The sequence below is a fragment of the Lycorma delicatula genome, chromosome 3, assembly GCF_047948215.1.
Source record: "Lycorma delicatula isolate Av1 chromosome 3, ASM4794821v1, whole genome shotgun sequence".
NCBI lineage: Eukaryota > Metazoa > Arthropoda > Insecta > Hemiptera > Fulgoridae > Lycorma > Lycorma delicatula.
Genome location: NC_134457.1, coordinates 207320657 through 207339247, shown reverse-complemented (window position 1 = coordinate 207339247; position 18591 = coordinate 207320657). Strand labels below are relative to the sequence as shown.

The following is an 18591-nucleotide window of genomic DNA, read 5'->3' as shown; positions in this document are numbered from 1 at the left end:
TTTTACATCTAAAAAGGAATAAACCTACCTTTTTTAATTTTCATTTTAATAGTTCTTTTAATCTTTTTAATTTTTGTTTTCCTTTTGATTTGAGGTTATGTTGCTTTGTAACCTCGTACTAAAGAGGAAATACTGTTTCAACATTTTTAGAAATAGAAGGTTATTATAAAATTCAACCTAACAATAGAATTTCAAGAAGTTACCACTAATAAATTAGAATTAGGATTTTGACACCCAATTGGTGTCTTGAATGTTACATGCTGTATCAAGATTTAAATTTATATTTATTTTCTTCAGTAATTATTATAAAGTTTTCTGAATTTTCAGAATCTCATAAAATTTTCAAACACTTAGATAACAATTACAAACAAATAGGTAGAAATTATTATTACAAATAATGGATTGAGAAACTAGAGATCCCACAAAAAATAAATTACTAGTTTATTACTCACTGAATTAAACAAAAATTAAGAAAACAAAATAGCAAGAGCTAGGATTATTTCACTGACAAGTAGATTAGAAAATTTCTGAAATTGCATGTCCAATATTGCAATTCTAGATTTTAGTTAAAATCTCATAGGAGGGAAGATCTTAAGAGATGGGAGCAGATCACATTGGAGGAATAGAGGTTAGAAATGGAGTAAGCATAGTTATATGAAAAAATGTATGCCAGTTAGCAACAGGAGTGATGGAATCAGTGCTACAGTTATAAAAATCACAATAAAGCTTAAGGAAAGATTGGTAGATCTGAGGCCTGTTTCACTAAAATAACTCCTCAAATTTTATTTTACAAAAGGTGTAAATTGAAAAAACACATTCCAGAAAATTTTTTTGTACATTTTAACTTATCAATATTTTACTATAAGTACATTGAAAAGTGAGGAGTATACTTACCAGTAAATTTTATCTCTTTGTACTTGTCAAAAATAGCTGCAAAGTTTTTGTAATTAATTGTAATTTTGCAATTAATGTTTGATGAGACTGTTTGCTATTTTAAGTACATAATAAATAAATATGTTATATATAATAATAGTGATGATAGTTTTCATGTTTAGAGTTCAGGTTTAAAATTATTTTCAAGTTATTATCATTGTAAAAAGTGATATATTATTTATTAAGATGAGCATGAAAGCTAGAGAAAAGAAGGAAAAAAGAAATTGAAACATTGTGCATTGCATCAATGCTAAGTAGTTGAACTATGTTTTCAACCCAGATAGAAAAAAAGAACCTTCTTTTGGGTTGAGTGCAATGCTTCAGTTTGTTCTGAATTATAAATGTTACAACAAACTTGTATATACAGTTGCAACACACTCGCATTAGGTTACTGTTAAAAGGAACATTCTCAAAATTTATCAGGCGTTGTGTAATGAAATTTTATCCTATGTCTACATGTTTTTACCATTACTTTGTTTTATTCCCAACATTCAGAATCTTTCAATTATTTAAACTAAACATTTTTCATCACCACTTCATTAAGTTCAGAATGATCATTTGTATAGATGATTGCTTACGAAACAATTCTATCTTCACAAATTTGTTAATTTTTAACATAACTAGTGTCTGAAAGAAATCATTTTGGTACCTCATAATTTTTTATTATTAATTCTTAGAACTTCTGAATTTTAAAAGTCTGTATTATGATTTGAGCTGTTACATTTAACTAATTAATTAGCTTACTTGTTTTTTCTTTCTTCATCAATTGTAGTGAAATGTTTATTGGCTCAATGCAGAAATTTACTTTCACTTTTCACAATATAACTTTAAGTTTTGCAAATTTATAGATGGATGGAACAGAGTGGTACATTTTTCAAAAGTATATTTTAATTTTTTATTTTTATTTTCCACTTTTCACAGGATGTTAAAAAGTCCTTAGTAGAATAGAGTTTTTGTATTTTATTCATTAATATGTTAAGTAAAATTTTTTAATGTTCAATTGTGATTATATTAAAAATGTCATAATTCAAGAAAAAAAGGAAAAGACACAAAGTGGAGGAGATCAAGAACCAGAAGGCAGTTGAAAGAAATGGTGCTAGACTTATAAAAAATAAATAACTCATAGAAACATAAAATCTCTCTAAACAGGAATGCAAAAAGGTAATTGAAGAAAAAAAGAATGCATTGGGATGAGTTTATGGAAAAATTAAGTAAAGAAGATTATAAGATGTAACATGGAATGGTTGGAGGTTGATGAAGTGGTCTTTTCCTTTTTTTTCTGTTTAGTCTGTGGAACCACCATAATGTATTAGTGGGTGGAACCACCATCATAATAAGGATGATATGAATTAGTATAAATGAAGTATAGTTTCATAGTCTTAGGTTGACTATTCCTGATATCTGTGGTTAATTGAAACTCAACAACCAGAGAACACTAGTATCCGTGAACACTAGTACATCCATTTAAAAGTAACTGCCTTTACTACTATTTGAACTCAGAACTCTCGACTTTGAATTAAGTTAATTTGTGATGATGAGTTCACCACTAGACCAATCCGGTGGGTTAGTAGTCTAGAAGAAATAAAAATATTAGAAAAAATTAGAAGTATTCTTGTTGTAAAGAAGATATTTTTAATTCATGGGTAATCCATTTATTGGCTCTATCCTGACCCCCATAAAGGAAGACATGCCTTGTCATGGGTGAAGGAAAATGAAAATGGCACATATAAGTAAAGGCAATAGATCTGGAAGGATATGTGGCAATAAAGGAGATAGAAGGACTGGCTCCAAATAAGATGAAGACATGGAAGTTGTGAGCTGTTTCCAGTACAATCTTTTTTTAGCAGTGGTATAGAAATATGTACAAATTTAAGAGAGACTTTTGTTACAAGAATAGGGCAACAAGGATGTTTCCAGATGACATCATTATTTAAGAAGAAAAAAGGAAGATGGTCAAAAGAAACTAGAAGAAAGTAACATGCACCATATTAAAAAGTCGGGGTTTGATTTAATAATACAAAAATTTAAGTTTAATTCAGACATGTGAATGTGAGAAGAGTGTTTTTTCAGTTAAACATAAATTATTAATTGTCATAACTGAAACGTGTAAGAATTTACATATCTGAGATCAGTGTTTGGAGAAGATGGATAGTTAGAAAAATAAGTGGATATAAAAATTCAAAAAGGACTTCTACTTTTTACTTTTGTCAGTATTGTAATATAAGTTGAGGAAGTTCTAGTAAAGTGCAAATTAGTGCTTTGTAAAAGTTATTTGCCAATCCTCTCATATGCTGCAGGAAGCTGATCCAAAAGAGTCAAGAAAGTGAAATACAAGCAACATAAGTGAAATTTCAGGAAGCATACTGGGGAAAATGGGAAAATACAGTAAGAAATGAAATGAAAAGGGAGTGGATGAGTGTGGGTAGAAAACTTTATAAAGTTGGGAAAGAAACTAACATGATTTGGATCTTCAAAGAGATTGCAGGTTGGGAGCGAACAAAAATAATTTTTGAGTATAAAAGGCAGCAGACATAGAAGGAAACCCATGAAGAGGTGATATGTTACTGAGGAACTCAAGAGAAAACTGTTGAAATGAAGATAGTAATGGAAGAGAAGTGGGTATTTTTCAGAGGGATGTGTGACCCAACAGGAAATCATGAGAATGGGAAAATGAAATAATTAAGTTCAGTCATTGTATTGATATTTAACGCTTAGAGAGAACATCCAAAAGAAAGAGTTCTTTTGGAAAAGACAGTGTTTTTATTATTACAGAAAAATAACAAACAATTTGAGTACTTTAAATAAAAACAACAAAGAGGTAACAAATTAGTTGTTTACTTACACTACTTTGAAATATTTATATTATTTTGATCGATAACATTATTTCTCTGATTAATATTCTATATTTTGAGCTAATGTAATATTTATTACTTCACAAGGTCTGGTCATTTTAATATTATTTCTTTCGTTGTATGACTTGGAGCCACATACCACCTTCAGCATTATAAGTAAATGTTTTCTTTTCTATTTTAAATGGAATTGGAGTTCTCACAGATGTTTCAAATCTAAATTGAGATAAAAGTGAAGCAAGTGCCAACTTAATTTGCATCTTTCCAAATCGCATACCTATTGAAAATAAAATTTCCTTTTATATAATATGTAAACAAAGTTTATAATAAAAAAATTAATTTCTCTTACAATTAAAAAAAAATAAATACTGAAATATTACAGATTAAAGATTTCAGTTTTTGTTTTGTAACTAATATAGTAATTTTTGTGAATAAAAAATAAAGTAGATTGCAATTAAATTTCACAGTGTAATAAGGGTGGAAGTTTTACACCAGTGTCTGCTTTATTTTGAATGTTTAATAAATTTTACTATAGTTTGCTGTTATTGTTTTAAAGTTTGTTTCTGATTGTTAGAGGAATGTTGCAGTTATAGGCATTGTTAGCCATCTAAGCAATAGCAATGATTGTTAATATAGTAACATGACACCATAACACTGTATCATATTACAGTGCCTGTTAATCATTACAATTTTATTTTGTGTACCTTTTAGTGCCTATTAGTAGTCATTGTTGGCAAAGCACAAATTATATAATAGTGGAATGCATAAAAAAAATAGCAAGAGACAAAGTGACGTTGCACTGTCTGTAATACAATCTAGCTACCTCTGCTAAACCAACCTTGAAAAATAACTGGACAGTTTAGTATTAATTACATTTAAATCTTGTTATAATTACTATTCAAACATGCAAATGATTAAAAATTTATACAGTTTTTAGTATTTTATGCTTGTTTTGTTTTTTCCCATTTCTTCGGGACTGAAGTGGGAGAGAGTTGGTACAATTATATAATAATTACAAAAAATTAGTGTGGTCAAGAGTAGATTAACATTAATGTGGTTACTATAAAATTTCTTTCATGAAAGTGTGCAGCAATCCAAAACATAACAGTATGATGATTCTAATTTAATTTAATTCAGTGCAATCCATTTGAGAAAGAAACACTTCTTTTTACTTTTAACATAAGCGTGAAGTAAAAATAACTGATAATACAAAAATTTGAAAATTCTTATAAAGTGATGATATATTTAGCTTAAAAATAAAAATTCTAAGAAGGCATGTTACCGCTGTATTAACATTTCTTCAAGTAAAACAGAAAAAAATTTTTGTTACCTCACTGTATTTCTTCAATACCCAATACGCTGCTTTCTGTTGAATTATTGTCATAGTTTCCCAAATTTGTCACAATAACATCAATAATATTTTCACACAAACTGACCACTTCCCATGCTTTTTTTCTTCTTTATTTGTTGAATACAATTTTTCGAATAAATTTATTAACACCTATCAGTAGATTATGTAGTCTTTGACTTTTGCCTATATCAAATTGGGAATTTTTAAATTCCCGATTTTCAAATCAAAAGGTTTGGAATTTTTTCAGTTTTCAGGCAATGGTATGGTACGTTATCCATTACTATGACAGATCCTTCAGGAACAATTTTTTTTAAAATCATTGCATAAAATTATAACCATTCATTTAATTGTGATACTCTTGGGAAGATCTGGATTCAAATACCCATAAACCACAGTTCAAAAACCAAAGGGTGGGTGGATGGATTGTTGCTGCTGTATAAATAAATATATATTTATTTATACAGCAGCAACAACAGACATATTGCTGTCAAGCTACAACAGACTTAGCAACCACTTAAAGTTACTAATGGATGATAATGAAACTTTGTAGAGTGTGTAAAATACCTTTCCTGACTGGGATTTGAACATTGAATGCTACCACAGTAATCAACATTAAAGACTCAAGACTTATTAAGTTTTTTAGCATATTTTACATTGCCAATAATTTTCCATCAGAATCTATTGTCATTTCCTGCTTGGTAGTAGAATAAGAAAAGACTACTGTATTTATTCTCTGCTCCAGTAGCAACTCAAAAGTTAATCAATAAACAGTCTATACAGACGTACAAGCAGCTATTTTTATTGAAGCACCACTCATGCCTTTAAAAAATTAGAAATTTCAGAACAAGATATTTTCTGGCCTATAGTGTAGGCACACATATCTAAACAACTATTAATACTGAAAGATTCAAGAGGGTTCCTATTATGTAGCCATAAATTCTATTTTAGTTGTGATATGTAAAATTGACTGAGGTTCTTTGACTTTTTTCAGAAATATATTTTGTATATTCACCTAACTTATCTTCTGATTGCTCCACATCAATTTCTCATATTATACAATTACTACTATTTATTGGATTGAATGAGAAAGTGGGATATTACCAATGATAGTTAGCATACCTACTGTAGGGGTGGTTTTAACATTTTGTTATTACCCTAAGTGCTTGTCTTTAGATGCTGGTACTTAGCAATTGTGCTTGGGGAAGTTAGCAAAACTTCACTTATATATGTAATGAGAGTTAGACGGTTAGTATGGCCGTCCTTATTTCTTCCTTATACAACATTAATCCTTAAGTAAAGAAAATAACGATATCTTTAAAGGTTAAAAAATTGACAGTATGTTTAATAATTTAACTGTTAAATTATTAAACTAGGTAAATAGATTAAACAGATTTTGATGTGTTTAACTGGTTTTTAGTTTTTAAAATTAAATACTAATAATTCAATTATTAGACTAATAAGCAATGATCATTCTAAACAGTGAAATAATTATTGAAAACAGGTAAAAAGTGAATACGTAATCTTAATATACATTACACTGTAAAACCCAAATAAAAGCTTAATCTTTCATAATTTTATTTTCAATTTCAGTTCAGTAAAATTTTGCATAATTAGAAAAAGTATGCTTGTGCAAGACATCCAACACTGAGTACTATCTCTGATGGATTTCGTCAATTTCTTGGTGGTATTAGGTCAGTTTCCTTATGATTTATACAGTCTAAAAGAAATAATTATGCAAAGTTAAACTGACTGAGTATGCAGGCTAGACTACAAGAGATAACCTTTGCCAGTAACATTTCCTGAGCAGTCTGCATTGAGACTTACATGTGAAATGTGGCCCCAGTTTGATGCCAACATTACTTTGATAAGTAACTATCAGTGAGGTCTTTTAGGAAAAGTCATTCAGTAAGGATACTTAACATTCAGATGTTATGGTAACTGGCTCTTATCTCAAAATGGTAAGATCCCAGTATTTAAAATTTACTGACACATACTACACTGTGTTCTTTTAGTTATGCAGGGTTGGTTAATGCAAACCCATCGGGTTGGTCTAGTGGTTAACGCATCTTCCCAAATCAGCTGATTTGGAAAGTCGAGAGTTACAGCGTTCAAGTCTTAGTAAAGCCAGTTATTTTTACACGGATTTGAATACTAGATCGTGGATACCGGTGTTCTTTGGTGGTTGGGTTTCAATTAACCACGCATCTCAGGAATGGTCGAACTGAGAATGTACAAGACTACACTTCATTTACACTCATACATATCATCCTCATTCATCCTCTGAAGAATTATCTAAACGGTAGTTACCGGAGGCTAAACAGGAAAAAGAGAGAGGGTTGGTTAATGCAATAAATTGGAATTCTCTGGTGTTATTATCTGAAGTTGTGTTAATTTTCATAATTGCTTAAATTGAAATGGGCTCATCTGATGAAAAAAATTTGTTGGTGAGAAACATTTTTTAACAAGCTGATGTAACATTCTCTCTGGTGTATCAGGCATTAATTTCTGAATCATTTGTTGAGTTTTAACAGGAAGAATTGTAATTCTAGTTAACATTTCTGTCTAACACATCTTCTGTTACTACACAGCAGAAATATATAGACTCAGTAGCCAAACTGTACAGCTTCTACAACATAGACTACCGTACAGCCAGTCTAACTCTTTTCACATTTTTGGAAATTTTTACAGTATGTGGCCAGCCACAAGTATCTTATTCAGAACAGAAATATTATTATTAAATTTTTTGACCCTATAAAAATCGATTGATTAGTTGAAACATTATAATTTCTTCATAATTATAATTATTTCTATAGTCAAGTAGTGTCTGAAGGCACATTATGTCATATTTACAGAATCATTATTTTATTGAGGCATTCATTAATAAATGTATGATAGTCACTTGACCAGTGTTCTATGATGACTATAGGCTTCAAAGCTCTGGACAGATTTGTGAAAACAACAGTACATTAACTGTCAGCAAAACTGTATATATTGCCATACTAAATTGGCTGATTCCAACTGTATAATTTAGTATTATTTTAATAATTAAGTTATATTAATAAATTAATATGTATAAATTTGAATAATTCTGCAAAGTAGACATTGAGTAAACAGATAGATTGACCAAGAAGGAAGTTTATGATAGAAAACAATTACTTTCCACTTTTTACAAGTACTATATATGTATACAGTATGTGTAACATATGCATGCAATGTGTGTGCACACAGATACACATCCACACATGCAGATGCACAAATGCCTATATTCATGTATTTGTGTGTACATATCTCAAATGCATTTAAGTGATAAAATAATATAAGAATAATATTTTTACCAATACAAATCCTTGGGCCTTCTCCAAATGGTAAGTAGCTATATGGTTGTATTTTGTGAATATTTTCTTTGCTAAACCGTTCAGGATCAAATTCTTCAGGATTAGGGAATAAATTTGGATCTTGATGCATTCCAATAACAGAAATAACAAATAATGTCCCTTTTTTAGTTATTTTTCCACCAGGAAGAGTGTAGTCTTTTAAACTTTGTCGCTGTAGAGTTGGAACTGGAGGATATTTTCTTAGAGTCTCTGTTGAAAAATAATTATTGTAGAACAGTAATAAATTTAGATGATAATGATATTATAAAATTTTACAAATAAATAACCTGATATTAGAGTAATATTTTTTAAAGCGATTTTATTTTCACTTTTGCATTTTGTGCATGGTAGAAATCAATATTATTGTTGTTTGACTTATAATGTTTATTTTATAAAGTTTTGTCTTTTATAAGTATGGAACCGACAGACAATGTTAGAATATTATTATATTAGAAAAATACTTTGCTAGCTTTTCAATTTGTATTTACTTGCTAATTTTGTAAAATTCTTATGTCAACAAACAAATGCGTTTTTAGTTCATTATGTAGTTTTAAAAACAAATACTGAACAGATTTTTAATTATAAAATATAAAGAGAAAATATTAATCTCACCACCCTTTTACTTTAAGGGTCTTAAAATTAATTTGCTCAACAATTATTTTGATGGTAACTTCTGCTTATAAGTAATCATAAAACCTGCACTATTACTCTATATTTAAAAAAAAATATTTACAAATGTAAAAAAAAAGAATGATTTTTAATGTGCTCTTTATAAAGTACGTAAAAAATGTAAAAATGCTGGTTTAACCATACATCACCAGCATGGAATGCCTTCCACACCTCTACTGTCGCTCTCCTGTAAATAGATTTTTCTTTATAGTCTTTGGCCTCAAATTTTTCTGTAATAAAATCTTGTGTATGCCTGATAAAAAGTCTGGCTAAGATTGTTGTTTAAATGGAAAACCGTTGAATTACTAACTATTCTGAAAATGTTTTAATATTTTATAGAAAGGAATTTTATTGTTTAAAGATTAAGTTATCTAATTTTTTTTTCATTGGCTAAATATGGTAGATGTTATTATTCAGAGCTATGTATTTTTAGTAAAAATAATTAAATTTGTATTACTATGTATAACATTTATCTTTGTTATTATAAGACACAGAAAATAAATATTAAAGGTAAATTTTGTTTTATTAAAAGATTACTAAAAGTTTCAGTAGTGAAAACTTCCTTAAGATGCCATATTTAACTGATTGTAAAATAAAACTATTAATTATTATAATTTAAAACACATGCAAAAGAAAGTATTTAAAATAGCATCATAAAAATTATTATATTATCTTTACGCTAAGTTAAACTGTTTCTCTAAATAATAAAAAAATTAAAGTAAATTAATAACTATGTACTGCAGCTGGTGACAACACTGTTGAACTTTGAGTATCACCTGATTTCAAGAATTCCAAATAAGTGCTGCTTATACATTCAGTAACAGAAAATACACTCTATTTATGGAAAATATTCAAATTGAATTATTTCCTAATAAGCAAACAAGTAGTAACATTTTACTTGTTTATAGATTGTTTATAAAAAACTAAATTGTAATACGGAGTAATTCTGTTTATCCAGAACCCATTCATCTTAACTAATTTGGTATAAGGATATTCTGAATTCATTATTTATTTTTTATAAAACTTCACAAATTTTTTCTTTAATATTATTTTTCCAATTATATCATTTCAAGTCAATAAAGTATTATGAATTACATACAGTACAATATATTTATTTTATTAACTTTTTTAAATCTAAAAATCCAAATTTATAAATTGCTCAATATCAACAAAAGAATACTGAACTCACCCCTGTCTCATTCAGTGAAATATGAATGGCATATTGACTGTATTGGTAGGTATATCACCTCTTTTGAAAGCCTATTTTCTTTAAACAGGGCTTATTGTAAGCAAAGTTTGAATGTATTGCTGAAAGGCATCTTAAAAAAATTTCAAATGAGTTTTAATTGATCAACAGTTTAAATTTAGTGATACTTTACAAAGCGCACTTACTTTGTAGGAATATAATTTTTTTTTTTTTAACTTACCACTTATGACCATATCTAAGTAAGGAAGCTGATTGAGAACATCATAAGATAAATCAGATCCTACTTCATCGAGCTCATCTATTAGTTTATCCTGAATATGAGGATTCAAAGCCAACTCATACAGGCAGAAACCCAATGTAACAGAGGTTGTTTCAAATCCGGCCGCAACAAAAACAAATGACTGTGCTGCCATTTCTTCTAGGGTTAAATTTACCTGATTGTCTGTTGAAAAGAATTTTATTAATATTAAAGCATGTTGATAAACATTGTACAATTCATTTTTTGGAAAACATTATCATATTTAACAAAAATCAATTAAAACTTAAGTAATAATAATAATAATAATAGGATAAATAAATATCTGAAAGAAGTATTATCCATTTCTTGAATTACTTAAAAGGTTATCTACATCATACAAAGTGATATTCAATGGTCACATAGCTTTCTCGTATTCTAACATCCTCAGGACAATTTGAACAAATTTTAGGCACAGGCTACAAAATACTGCAATGCTAGATTCAGTTGAAAAAAATAGGCAAATTTTAAAAAGAGAATAATAATAATAAATGGTAGACAGGAAACTTCAGACAGAAAGATAATATTTGGTAGAAAAATGACAATAAAAAGAACATTAGAAAAACATTCAAATAAATAATAATACATAATTTAATAAATTAGGTCTTTATTAGTTTCTGAAAGAATTATAAACTAGTTCAAAAAAATATTTCTTAAATAAGTCTTTTATTGTTATCAGTGTATTATATTATATAGGTCACTTCAGGAATGTGTGCAATTAATTCTAAAATTAATTAAAAAATAGGACGATTAAAGTTTTCAAAAATAAAAAGTATCAAACAAAAGTAAATCTTTAAACTTTTTTTATAAACTAACAAACTCAACCACAACTTGGTTGTTTGTTTCTTGAAATCATATTTAGACAGATCATATATCATTTATTTGCCAAAAAATGCATAATAATTTGATTAATACCAATGTATTTTCTAAAAATAATAATTATCAAAATATTAATCAATTAAACATTTATATGGCTGTCATTTAGAAATGTTAAGTATAAATTTGCTGCAGTTATTGGAGAATAATGTTGCAACCATGTTTTCAAATATAAATATTATATCAAATAACAATTCAGATATTTTTTTTTGTCTTCAGTCATTTGACTGGTTTGATGTAGCTCTCAATGATTCTCTATCTAGTGCTAATCGTATCATTTCAGTATACCCCCTACATCCTTCATCTCTAACAGTTTGTTTTATGTATTCCAAATGTTGCCTGCCTATACAATTTTTTCCTTCTACCTGTCCCTCCATTATTAAAGCAACTATTCAGGATGCCTTAATATGTGGCCTATCTGTCTCTTCTTTTAACTATATTTTTCCAAATGCTTCTTTCTTCATCAATTTGTCGCAAAACCTCTTCATTTGTCACTTTATCCATCCATCTGATTTTTAAAATTCTCCTGAAGCACCACATTTCAAAAGTTTCTAATCTTTTCTTCTCAGGTATTCCGGTTGCCCAAATTTCACTTCTATATAAAGCTACACTCCAAACATATACTTTCAAAAATGTTTTCCTGACATTTAAATTAATTTTTGATGTAAAGAAATTATATTTCTGACTGAAACCTCGTTTCGCCTGTGCTATTCGACATTTTATATCGCTCTTGCTTCGTCCATCTTTAGTAATTTTACTTCCCAAATATCAAAATGCTTTTATCTCCATAATCTTTTATCTTCCTTTTTTCACATTCAGTGGTTCATCTTCATTATTTCTACTACATTTCATTACTTTCGTTTTGTTCTTGTTTATTTTCATGTGGTTGTTCTTGCGTAGGACTTCATCCATGCCATTCATTGTTTGTTCTAAATCTTTTTTACTCTCGGCTAGAATTACTATATCATCAGCAAATAGTAGCATCTTTATACTTTCACCTTCTACTGTTACTCCGGACCTATATTGTTCTTTAACATCATTAAGTGCTGGTTCTATTTAAAGATTGAAAAGTAACATGGGTAGGGAACATCCCTGGGACTCCTAGGACTACCTTTCTTATTACAGCTTCTTTCTTATGTTCTTCAATTATTACTGTCGCTGTTTGGTTCTTGTAAATGTTAACAATCGTTCTTCTATCTCTGTATTTCAACCCTAACTTTTTTAAAATGCTGAACATTTTATTCCTGTCTACATTATTGAATGCCTTTTCTATGTATATAAATGCCAAGTATGTTCAATTGTTTTTCTTTAATCTTCCTTCTACTATTAATCTGAGGCCTAAAATTGCTTCCCTTGTCCCTATACTTTTCCTGAACCAAATTGGTCTTCTCCTAACATTTCTTCCACTCTCCTCTCAATTCTTCTGTATAGAATTCTAGTTAAGATTTTTGATGCATGACTAGTTAAGTTAATTGTTCTGTGTTCTTCACAGTTATCAGTTATTCTTCTTTGGTATCATGACTATAACACTCTTTTTGAAGTCTGACAGAACGTCCCCTTTTTCGTAAATATTACACACCAGTGTGTAACAAAAAGAAAATAGAAGTGGAAATAAATATCTTCTTAAAGAAGATTTTTTGTTAATTTTTGTAAATGTAGATGTGACACATTTTAAGTTGTAATCTATGTAAATAAAAATCGTGCAGTACAAAGTATATATGTTGTACATAATCATCTGATAATTAAATTTTTACATAAATTATGTAGTTATTAAGCGCTTATTAAATTTTATAAAATAAATACAATTGATATACATATAATGAAATAATAAGAAGATAATAAGGAAGATAGTAGTAAGAAATTAAATGTCAACAAATAAAATATACGGTAATTGTAGAATTTTATTGTATTTAATGGTAAAATTAAAAAGTGTGACTGAATAATACAGACATAAAAAGCAGACTGACACAGGCAAGAAGAACTTACATATGCTAAAAAAATTTGCAAGTATTAAAATTTAGACCTCAGAATTGGAAATAAGTTCTTGAAAATTTTGTTTGGAGCATAGCACTTATTAATATGAAAAACCATTTGAAATCTGATGAGGATATTGGAAATTAAATGGGTTGATAAAATTCAAAATGAAGAATTCTAAGTAAGGCATGAAAGGAGAACAATTTGTGGAAGAAATGAACTAAATTGGTGGGTTATATTAGTTTAGCTAATTTGGTAACAGAGGAATGTGTAAGAGAGTAAAAACTGCAGATGAAGATAAAAATTGGAGGTACTGGTTAAATTATTTTAAAAATTCATTAATACTTGTAGATATTGCTACTAAAATTTTTTTATACAGAAGGGTAGGTATTGTATATTGAATTAGATACACCTTTTAGTGATTTCGATTTAAGGAATTTTGCATATGAAATTCTGTAACTACAGTGAAGGATAAAAAAAGCATCCAGAGATGACAGTATCTATTATGAATTTTTTAAAAATGCTTCCAAAAAAATGTTTGAACAAATTTTTGGTTGTTTACAACAAGATTTTTGAAACAGGTAGGGTGCTAGATTCTTTTAAGTCTGTCTTGGATTGATAAGAATAAATTGCTGAAAGAATTTTTCAGGTAAGTTTCAGAAAGAACTATTCCAAGATAGATAATATCTTTACAAATATATCAGAATAAAGCTAAGTGTAAAAAGACTAAAGATTTGTTATTTGTAGTGGTCTTGTCCGCAGCAATTGATTATATAAATTGATAAGCTTTATTTTATAAACTCTGTGCCAGAGAAAATCATCTAAAATGATGGCATTAATAAAAGGTATGTGTACAAGTATTAGAGCAGCTATTTGCAATTTATAATTTATGTACTGTGAATAGAAAATTACATATACAATTTTATTCACCATATTCATCTCTGATGCAGCTAGCAAAAGAAGTCTTGAGCACTAGCCGCGAGTTCATATCATTATAACAGGATGATTAATAAAAAAATTAATATTTAACTAAATAAAAATATATGAATTTTGTAGCATGATAGATAAAAAAAAAACAAATAAAACTATTAATTATATTAAAATTTTTTCTAAAAGTAAAGTGTTTTGAAAAAAAACTATTATTATTATCATTAAAACTATCATTATTATCAATTTAACTAAAATTATCATTCTCTGTGTTTTTAAATGATTTAGATGGTGGGAAGATTGATGGTGTAGTCACACATGAGGATTATGATGTGGTCTTGTTAGCCTTGGACAGACTTTTATTGCAAAAGAAGATCATTAACCTGGTTGAATATTGTTCAGTTTGGTACTTGGAACTCAGTCTTGATAAGTACAAGGTTATGATTTTTAGAAATGGTGGTAAATATGCCAATCATGAAAATTGGTGGTTCAGAAGCATGTAGCCTAAAGTAACAAACAATTACAAGCATTTGGAAATTAATTATACATCATTGTTATCAATGGGGTGGGGTTTGCAAGAAAGTTTTCTAAACCTAAGCTACCTTTGAACACCTTTAATGACATAATTTTTAATATTTAGAAAAGAAAAAAATTGTTTGGTGTGTGGTACAGGCAATATTATGTTATGGAACTAAAGTTAGGGTTCTATAAATGTATGATAATTTAAGACAAGATGCAACAATTTTTTTAGAAGAAAAAAGTAATTTAATTTACCAAGTAACATATTTAACTACAAGTTATTACTTGAACATATTTACTTTTAGTTTTCCTTGATGAAGTTATACCTAAATTATATTAACAAAGTTATTGGTTTAAATTCAAACAGATATACAAACATTCTTCTAAGAGAAATAATAGACATAAAAAAACATTATTTATATAAAGAATGACAAGATAGATTCAATGAAAATGATGTGGGTTCAACTTTTATGAAGCTTAGAGATGTTAAAAATTAATGAAATTATATCTATAATTAAAAATAATCTGAAAAGAGATTATAAAGTAAAATTTTATAACAACTGCAGATGTGTTTTTATAGTGAATGAATTATTAATCTAGATTATATTTGTGGCTACAATGGAAATTTAATAAACTGTCTTTTTAAAGCAAGAATAGAAGCAATCAACCACAATAAATATTCTTCATACATAGCAAGCTTGAAATTTGTTTCCTGTACAAAAAAGGGAAGAGGATGTTGCTGACTTTTTAGCTTTGTGCCCTATACTTTATGAAAATAAGATTTAAACATTTTTTACAAAAGCAAATTAAATTTCAATGAATTAAGATTTTTTAAATGGCAAATCTTAGATTGTTCTAAACAAGTATTGTAAAGAAGTACAAATTAATTCAAAATTAGAAAAAAAATTTTGTACACTATTGTTTAAAACAGAGATTTATGTAACTATTTTTCATGTTTGTTCTTTATCTTTTTAAATTAATTTTGAGTCGTTCAAAATGTGTATAGCTAAGATGTCTGGATGGTAGATACAGTAGTTTCAGTATTTGTTTATTAATTTTATATTATTTTCACATTTCATGGATTCATTTATATTTTATTGCATGTCACATTACTTTTTAACCATTTTCAACAAGTATTTATAAAGCTTGGCAATGCAAGTAACATTTAATTCAGTAATAACATATTGAATTTTTGTTATTTTTATTTCACTATTATTACTTTATTTGTTAATTTTAAACATTATTGACAAGCAGTAATTTTTTTCAATAACAATGGGTTGTTGTAAGTATGCACAGCAAAACAGTCTAGGATTTTAGGTACAATAATTTCAATGTTGTTAATAAAATAACAAATGTATATTAATAAGATTATAAATAAATATTATTTTTAATGTTATTATTATTTTTCGTATGTTAAATTGAATTGTATTAGTTGCCTCTTAATAAGAGCACAGGAAATTGAAGAATGTAATTTATTGATTAATTTTACAACATCGTAATATATCTATAAATTTTATTTATGTATTTTATCCATCAGTTTTAACTATGTAAATTAACATAGAAATAAATTGGATTTTTTTAAGGATGAAGTGTAAAGAGATCAGGCAATGGAAGCAGATTCCAATTAATTTATATAACTTAATTTTATTTATTTGCTATACTGATTTATTTTACAATTGTTGTAATTCAGGCTTATTTCTTATTTTTACATTTATCTTTTGTTTTTATAAGCCAAAGTATTATTATTATTTTTTGTATCTTTTATGGGTGTATTGTGTTATCCTAAGTAGGTAATAAACAGAAGCCTGGTAATATACGTACAATTATAAATAAGATTTTGTTTATTAATTTAGTTAATGTTATTGTAACAGAGGTTTTTGTCTCCTTTTTGATATTGCATGCACTTATTTTTGTTATTTATCCTTCTTTTTAGATTTTAATTTTTTATAATATTGTTGTCACTTCTCATATGGTTGAAGTCATTCAACCATATGAACCACTATTATAATTATTATTATTATTATTATTATTATTATTATTATTAGTAGTAGTTAGTTACCTTTTTTCAATTCTCCATTATTTTGAAATTCTTTATTATTTTTCAGATCTATTAGAAGCTGCATAAAGTCATCTCTTTTGATATTATTGTTTTCACGATATTTTGTGTTTTCTTTGACAATATACATGTAATAATCTTCAACAGCTTTTGGTACAAATCTCATCTGCATTAATTTTGCAATAAATTTAGCAGAAAGAGATAGTGTAATTCTTAACATCTGTAGAGTTGAGGGAGCTGAAACCATATTTGCTACTTTTCTCAAATCAGTATTTTCGTTTTTGAAGTTATTTCCTTCCAATCCAAGGGCTACGCTGGATATAACATCTAATCCATAACGACCGGTAACATCTTTAAAATCAATAATATCACTTTTTGATGATAATTTTTCAACATATTTTTTTAGTTCTTCAGCACATTCTTTAGTAGTAGGAAACATCATCTTCATTTTACCGCTGGTAAATGTTGGACTAAGCTTTGCTCGAAGATTCTTCCATTTTAATCCTTCAAGGGCAAAGAGGTGAGCTGATAACGGATCAACAGCTTCATTTAAATAAACACCTCTATCAACAAAATTACTGAAATCTTTTACTAATACATCCTTTATAATTGCTAAATCTTTTATCACAATTTGTGGTTCAAAAAATGAGTAAAACCCAATGTATTTTTCATTTCTAGCTTTGTTGTAAAAATCAAGAAATATTTCGACTAAACTGGTTTTTTGAAAAATTAAATTGCCAATAGAACCAAAAGGAAATGTTCCAGAAATATAAGGAATTCCATTGTTTTTCCAGTAAGTGAAACGATACACAGAAAATACATAAATTATAGCAAATAAAACTGCAAAAATGATTGCTATGTTGACCCATAAGCCATCAAATATGAAAGAAACAGCCATCTGTAATTGAAAAAAAACTCTATATATTACTATAATAAAAGAAACAGTAATAATAAAAATATAATAACAGCCAAATACGTATTATAACTAACCTACGTACTTGACTATCAGAAATTTACCTACAACTTATTTGTTTACTATTCTATTAATCATTATTTATATCAATTAAATTTTCCTGTTAAATTAATTAACTTTACTTTTACTCTATTTTCTGAATTATCAATAATAACTGTATTCAGTTACTCTACTTGGGAGTTCATTTGCCAAATAGAGTAACAAAAGAGAATTCATCAACAGAGATGTGTTTTTATCCTTAGATCAAAAGTTCTAAACTATCTGTTATATTTATAATCTTCAGCTTTGAATCTTAATCATAATTTACTTAATTGTTGTTTACATTTAGTTTTTTAAGCATTTGGCATCGTTGGTATTAATACAATTGTATAAATTAAAGTTCCACTTGCCAACAATTTTTAAATATACTTCCAATACGAAAGTACTTGGAAATATATTTAAAAATTGTTGGTAAGTGGAACTTTATACAACTACATAATTATTATTGCAGTAATAATATTTAATGTAAAAAAAAACTGTTCTACTGATACAATGTAAATAGAAATTTTGTTTGTTTGATATTTAAGAATGTAAAGAAGTATAGCTAAT

General features: G+C 27.6%; 1 protein-coding gene across 1 annotated transcript in view; it reads right to left on the bottom strand.

Moving 5' to 3' along the window:
- Window positions 1-3631: 3631 nt before the first annotated feature.
- LOC142321296 (uncharacterized) overlaps window positions 3632-18591 on the bottom strand; it is a 51702-nt gene continuing 36742 nt past the window's right edge. The window contains exons 7-10 of the mRNA XM_075359293.1: window positions 17034-17928; window positions 10604-10825; window positions 8469-8717; window positions 3632-4059 (exon numbers count right to left, since the gene is read on the bottom strand). Coding sequence (XP_075215408.1) covers window positions 3890-4059; window positions 8469-8717; window positions 10604-10825; window positions 17034-17928 — 1536 coding nt within the window. The 3' untranslated portion in view covers window positions 3632-3889. The remainder of the gene's footprint in view (window positions 4060-8468; window positions 8718-10603; window positions 10826-17033; window positions 17929-18591) is intronic.